This window comes from Acanthisitta chloris, unplaced genomic scaffold, assembly GCF_000695815.1.
Source record: "Acanthisitta chloris isolate BGI_N310 unplaced genomic scaffold, ASM69581v1 scaffold13593, whole genome shotgun sequence".
NCBI classification, from domain to species: Eukaryota; Metazoa; Chordata; class Aves; order Passeriformes; family Acanthisittidae; genus Acanthisitta; species Acanthisitta chloris.
Window position 1 is genome coordinate 610 of NW_008665503.1, and position 7,084 is coordinate 7,693.

Here is a 7,084-nt window from a genome sequence, read left to right on the forward strand (position 1 = left end):
GTTCCTGCTCCACCCAGAGCTTTTCCAAGAGCACAAAGTGCTTGGTGTGATGTGAGAGGCACAGATGGATGTGCCACCACTCCCTCCAGGGAATTCACCACCACACACACCGACCAAGCTCTGCCCAAAGCCACCTCCCTGCTGGAGACTGAGCTCAGGCACCTCCAGGTGCTGAAGCCTTACCAGGCATCTAAATCTTGTCTCTTCAATTTATGCCTCTCAAAGCTCTTCCCAACATCCTTCTGGCAACGAATGTACCTAAGGAGAGAGCAGAGTCACTGAGCTCACGCAGAGACCATCACCCAGACCCAGCCAGAGCTCCACAGGGAGCTGCAGGGCCTTTCTCTGGCTGTTCCCAACCAAGTAACACCCAAGGGATCCCCTGTGAGGCCCTTTGATCACCTCCTGCCTCACCTCCATCCCTCTGTGCTGCTCATGTGTCTCCAGGCCCACCAGCCCCACACAGGCCTTGAAGATGCACTTTGGCCTCCTGTCCCAGGCCCAGTCAGGCTCTCCCTGTGCTCCCAGTGGGCACTGCTCTGGTTTATACAGGAATGCAACTCCCCCATTCCTCAGCAGCAGCTGAGCAGCAATTTCCAGCACATCTGGAGAACATCTGCCACTTCACCACTTCCCAAAGCTTAGCTTTCCCTTGGCTCTGCTCCCACCACTGCCACTCTCCTCCAGCCCAAAGCACACCCATTCCAAAGGGAAGGGCAGATCCCATCCCTCTCACCTGTTTCCCTTCTTAAACTCAGCCTCCAGGTAGCGGATGCTGTCCCGAGCTCCTGCATTCTCCTTCTTCAGGAAGTCCAAGCCATCAATCACTACCAGGAGACAAACAAACAGAAATCAAACCCTCCTGCTTGCAGCTCTTTCTGCAGACTCAGCCAGAGCTGGCAAGAACTGCCCATCCCATGGAACTGCTGCTGCTGAGGGGGAACAGCTCTGTCCCACACTCCACCAGCTCCTAAGAATCCCACTCCAAAGCACTGGTGTTCCAGCCAAAGCCAAGGGCAAGAGCAGGAGGAGAGAAAGGCACCACCCAGGCCCCACCTGGTGCCAGGGCCAGGCTGTCACCTGCTGTGGAGTCTCCATACCTGTTCGAGGGATGATGATTATGAACCTCCCACTGGTTGCCAACTGTTTGACGATGGCCAAGTGCTGGCACAGGGCTTGGGTGTCTGGGACAAGGTAAGGAGACATGGCTGACTGTGCCTTGGGCTGCTGCAGACTTCCCTCCAGCTGTGAAACCTCCAGCTGAGAACACACAGAGACATTGGCTTCACATTTGTGCTGAGACAAACCATCCAACAGGGCAACACTTGCCCTGCAAAGCACCACGGGGACCTTCTGGCCTCCAGCACAGGGAGCTGGATGCAGTGTGGGGCAGCAGGTGATGGTCTCACCCCACACTGCCCCACCTTGAGCACTGTGAGTAGTTTTAGGCTCCTCAATATAAGAAGGATAATGAGTGTCCAGAGGAGGATGACCAGGATGGGGACAGGTCTAAATGGCCTCGTGAGGAGCAGCTGAGGTCACTCAGCTTGGAGCAGAGCAGGCTGAGGGTGAGTTCTTATCACAGCCTGCACCTTCCTCAAGGTGGGCAGCAAGGGGAGGTGCTGATCTCCTCTCTGTGGTGACCAGGGATGGGACCTCAGCAAATGGTTTATCCCATCTCCAGCTTCACTGCATCAGGGGAAGGTCAGGCTGGACATGAGGGGAAGGTTCCTCCCCCAGAGGGTGGTTGGGCACTGGAACAAAGGGCAGTGGTCATGGCATCAAGCCTGCCAGAGCTCCAGGAGTGTTTGGACAACACTCTTGGGTGTTGGGTTTAGTTTCAGGTCACCCTGAGAGGAGCAGGGAGTGATCCATGATCCTTATGGATCCTTTCCAATTCAATACCCTACAGTTTGGTCTACACACCACAGACTTCCTGCTCCTGTGTGTGGTGGGAGCACAGTTCCCCCTTCCCTTCCCAGTTCCTGCCATTCCAGCCATTCCCCTGCTGGTTTCCAGGTTGGAACTGTCCTCTCCTACCTGCAGCCGGAGCTGAGCCATGTCCCTCATGAGCCTGTTCCTTCGAGCCTCCTCTGCAGCCTGGAGCAAAACCACATCAGTTAGCAGGAAAAACCACCATCTGCCAGCAGCAACACTCCCAGGGAAGGGTGGAAAGGGGACACTGGAGTGGCTTCAAGGAGCAGAACTTGTCTCTCCTCGAAGATGTGTGATTATAGTTACAATCTAAGAGTAACCTCCAGGAAACTGTGCCAAGGACAGAGAATCCATCCACCTCTGGCAACTCACCATGTGAAACTGGGCCTGGGCCTGGTGCAGCAGGTTGTCCTGCTCTGCCTGGGCTATGCTGATGAAGATGCCAAGCTCTGAGTTGAACTGCAGGATGCTGCCTTGCAGGTGGGTAATGAAGTGGCCAAAGCTCCGAATGCAGCAGATCCTCACGACAGACTGTAAGGAAGCAACAGGCAGTCACTGGCCTGAGGCAGCTCCAGCCCACAGCTCTCCTTGGGGCTTTGGGAAAGGCAGGAATGGCTGATCAACTGCTAAATCTTTCCAAAGGGAATGTTTCTGATGGATGATTATGATCCCTTCTAGGTCAGACCGCAGTGAGGGAGAGCTGAGAGCTGCCCAGGCAGCATCAGCAGCCCCAAACCTCTGCTCAGGCTCTCAGTGCTGGGAAAAGGAATCACATGCAGTAATCCAGGGCTGATTTTGATCAGGATTTACCTCCTCGAGTGCAGAGAAGATGGGTCTGTCCTGCTCAAAGTTAAACCTCTTGTGAGCATTCTTCAGAGGGGGCAGGTTGCGCAGGGCCACGTCCTCGGGGAGCAGCAGGTTGGCCCTCAGGTCTGGCAGCTCAGCATCACTCAGCAGGTCCTTCACCTCCTCACACAGGGGCAGCCCTGGGCAGGAGGGAGGGGAAGGAGAGCAGAACTCATGAGGGGACAAAGCAGAACTGCTTTAAGGCACACAAGCTGCAATGGTCATGGGCAGAGTTAGTGACAAATGTCCTGGGAGCATGTGCTGAAGGAGGAACCTAAAGAACCACGTGGGTCTCCAGGCTGAGGCTCAGGGGCACATCAGGAGCAGCTGGAGCTCCAAATTTAGACTCCAGATGACAAAGTCACAGCCTGGGCAGTGGATTCAGTCCTGTTGGCCACACACAGGTCTCACTCACTGCTGCCAGTGTCTCTCACCCACATAGAATGTATTAGTAGAGCATTTTGGGGTGGGATTTTGAGGGTCAAGGCCTGGAGTTGGACTCAGTGCTCCTTGGGGTCACTTGTAACTCAGGATATTCCATGATTCTCTGATTCTAAGGGCCAGCATTGAACTGCAATGGTGTTTAAATGCTTTAAACACACACTGAGGGCTAAAAAAGCTGTTTAAACACTCGTGTCACTTCCCATTGTGCTAACAAAAGAGAAATCTCTTCCCCCAGGATCCTCTACACCCCCTGGGAATCACTAGCCTTGCTCAAACATGACATTGGCACTTCCTTCTCCAGTACCTGATTCCTGCAGGTCTGCAGCAGAAGGCAGGAGGTTGAGGAGCACAGACAGCCTGTTCCACAGGCTCTGGGAGCTCTGCAGGGACACGACACAAAAGGCCACAGAGAATGTCAGGACAGATGAATGCAATAACCAAACTGCTCAGGCTCTCCTAGACCTTGGAATGAATAAATCTCACTACCCTTCTCAGCTCCAGATGAGCTTCATTCAGCTGGGGGAGGTGTAACACACTCTGAGCCCTGAGCACTGTCCCCACCTGAGCACACATGATGATGAGGTCTGTGTTTGTCCTCAGCCAGTCCAGGAACACCTTGACAGTGAGCAGCAGCCCCTCATTGGTCACTATCTCCAGCTTCTCCTGGAGGGATCTCTCATTCCTGCAGGATTTGTGGCTGGAAATGCTTTCCTCAGAGTCAGACACATCATCTGGAGATCAAAGGGAAGAGCAGGATAGAAGGTGTTAAACCCCCTGAGACACCAAGCTCAGCTGGTGTTGGACAGTAGCAGCTGAGGTGAACCCCTTGGTGCCTCCACACACAACCAGTGCCTGTCCCTGTGCTGTTACCAGTGTGCAACTCCTTCCTTTTCTTCTTCCTTGGGACAAGAGGGCTAAAATCTCCCTGTGGAGCTCTGAGAAATGCCTCAACCCCTGCAGCAAGCTCTGAGAGACAGAGCAGGGAGCAGCACGTGCTAGCACAAGGAGCAGAGAAAGGAATAGAGCCACAAGGCCACAGTGCTCCCAGCCTGGGGCCAGGGGAAGGGAAGGCAAGGCCAGGGGGGATTAAGCTATTCCTTGTGATCCCATAATTCTGAGGATCTCAAAGCCACTGCCAACAGACCTGAGGCTCTCGAGATCCTCAGGCTCACACCTGAGGATCTCAAAGCCACTGCCACCAGTGTGACACACATAGCCTAAGGTCAAGGTGGCATCAATGAACTCCTTATCTCAAGTGCTGCCTGTCAGCACAGTGCTGGTGATCCCATAAACCTCTGGAATGCCAAGGGAGGAGGTGATTCATTCAGGATACATCTCTGCCAGTGCCACCCCATGAAACAGCTCAGCTGAGGAGAGTTGGGTTGGACTTCAAGGTCTCTCCCACCCTTGACTCTGTGATTCTAGGGGAGCTCAAAGCCAAACAGCACATGGGACAGGGAATTCATTGCACTTCTCATCTTCTCCACCTGTGAAGGTGTCATGGCCACATGTTCCTGGAGCTGCAATATCTGGGGGGAAAGGTTAAACAGACTCAAACACATCTGTTCCTTCCTTCACCCCCACATGGCCACGGAGCAGTGCTGGGAGCCACTCAACACTGACAGGATCCAATACTTCCCCTCCAAATCCTGGCTCAGGCACAGCCTGGATGCTGCCAGAGCTGCAGGCCTGGAGTTGGCAGCAGGGTGCTGCAGGGAATGCAGGAGCAATGACAAACCAGCCCAAACAGGCCCATGTGGGTTCATCTGAAACACGAACACCACCCTGATGTGCACCAGATCTCCATTCCAAGCTGGTTTATTCCACAACATGACTCAGTTATGGATGTTGGGTGGTAATGGAGAGAGACATGGAAGCTCTACCTGCTGTGCATCGCTGGGGGTTACTCAGGGCACCCAGAGAGGCACACCTGGGGACACAGACACCTCTGATGGGCACCCACATCACATTTCTCACTGCTGGAGGTGACCAGAGAAGGGCAATGAGGCTGGTGAAGGGTCTGGAGTACAAGTCCTGTGAGGAGAGGCTGAGGAAGCTCAGCCTGGAGAAGAGGAGGTTCAGGGGTGACCTTATCACTCTACAACTCCCTGACAGGAGTTTGTAGCCAGGTGGGGGTTGGACTCTTCTCCCAGGCAACAAGGGACAGGAGGAGATGATGCAGCCTCAAGCTGTGCCTGGAGAGGTTCAGGTTGAACATTAGGAGGAGCTTCTTTCCAGAAAGGGTGATTAGACCATGAAATGTGCTGCCCAGCAGCTGGTGGAGTTACCATCCCTGCAGGTGTTGAGGCCATGAAGATGCTCCAAGGGCTGGAGCAGCTTTGACATGGATCCAGGCTGGGAGAGCTCGGGGTGTCCAGCCTGGAGAGGAGAAGCTCCAGGGAGACCTTAGAGCTCCTTCCAGTGCCTAAAGGGGCTCCAAGAGAGCTGCAGAGGGACTTGGGACAAGGACCTGGAGTGACAGGACACAGGGAATGGCTTCCCACTGCCAGAGGGACAGATGGGGCATTGGGAAGGAATTCTTGGCTGTGAGGGTGCTGAGGCACTGGCACAGGTTGTCCAGAGCTGCTGTGGCTGCTCCATCCCTGGGAGTGTTCCAGGCCAGGTTGGATGGGCTTGGACCCACCTGGGCTGGTGGAAGGTGTCCCTGCCCATAGCAGGGGAATAAGATGAGCTTTAGGGTCCCTTCCAGCCCAAACCAGTGTGTGACTCTGTGATTATCAAAGCTGTTCAGCATTTAGCCTGTGGAGCAGAACAGGTAACCCTTGTTGCAGGTGTTTCCTTTGCTCGACGCACACATTCCTGGATATCAGGCAGGAAAAGTAAAGCACCTCCTTCAGGGAATGCCCAACCCAAGACTTGCCCTGGCCAAGCTGCTCCACCCAAGCTGGCCAGATCAGAGCTTACACCAGGAGAAAGGCTGAATTTAGTAGTCAAACAGCTACAGCTTCCAGTTCCCTACCCACCCCTGCCCTCCCAAGGCCCTTACCTTGCTCTGCCAGGCTGGGCTTCTCCAGATCTCCATTGACACAGGGTTTGCTGTCCAGCCCATCCTTCAGGGCAGGGGTGTCACTGGGCTTGAGGAGGATGTTGCTGAAGGTGGGAGCCAGGCGGAAGCAGCGTTTGGTCTGGAAGAGCTGCGTGGACATGGCCTGGAGGTTGCTGGCTATGCTGGCCTCAGTGGTGCTCAGGGCCACTGGGCCATTGACTGCTGCATCCACAGCCTCAGGCTTGGAGCTGCCCTTGGAGTCCCCCAGCCCACCACCATCCACACAGTTCTGTAAGGCCTCTCTGGGCCCACCTTTGCCTCGGCCACTTCCCTCCTCCCCAGGCTCATCCTCCATGTCCTCCAGGTCCGAGCGAGACTCTTGGCTATTCATGTCTGAGTCAGTCTCCACGTCAAAAGCAGCCTCTGCCTCCTCATCGCTCTTCTCTGAGCCACTGTCTGAGCCCTCACTGCCCTTGGTGGAGCCCTGGCTGGAGTCAGAGTCGAAGCCCTCGCTCAGGTCGCTCTCATCCACCTTCTGGGGGTGGCGGCGGCGCCTCAGGCACGAGAGCCGCGAGTATTTCTTGCTCTTTTTGCAGTCACTCCTGCGCTGCTCCTCACTGGGCTGGTGGTTGGCCAGCTCAGCCTCAGTCTCCTTCTCCAGGGAGTTCACAGGTTCCCTTGGCTCCTGCTCATCTGCAGGGAGGACATAAAGTCATGGCATGACCCCCAGGCAGCCTGAGGAGTCAGAGCTGCAACCTGCAGCCTCAGCCTCCATGGGTGTCTTCAACCACAGAACAGGCAGTGCAACCCCAGAGGAGTGACTAACTCACTGGGGAAGCCCTGGGAATGTGG

General features: G+C 55.2%; 1 protein-coding gene across 1 annotated transcript in view; it reads right to left on the bottom strand.

Moving 5' to 3' along the window:
* Positions 1 to 7,084, bottom strand: part of SMG5 (SMG5 nonsense mediated mRNA decay factor) — a gene marked incomplete at both ends in the record, with an annotated part of 15,830 nt that overhangs the window by 200 nt on the left and 8,546 nt on the right. The window contains 9 exons of the mRNA XM_009071786.1: positions 184 to 258; positions 737 to 827; positions 1,101 to 1,260; positions 2,041 to 2,100; positions 2,308 to 2,466; positions 2,746 to 2,921; positions 3,530 to 3,605; positions 3,787 to 3,956; positions 6,233 to 6,925. Coding sequence (XP_009070034.1) covers positions 184 to 258; positions 737 to 827; positions 1,101 to 1,260; positions 2,041 to 2,100; positions 2,308 to 2,466; positions 2,746 to 2,921; positions 3,530 to 3,605; positions 3,787 to 3,956; positions 6,233 to 6,925 — 1,660 coding nt within the window. The remainder of the gene's footprint in view (positions 1 to 183; positions 259 to 736; positions 828 to 1,100; positions 1,261 to 2,040; positions 2,101 to 2,307; positions 2,467 to 2,745; positions 2,922 to 3,529; positions 3,606 to 3,786; positions 3,957 to 6,232; positions 6,926 to 7,084) is intronic.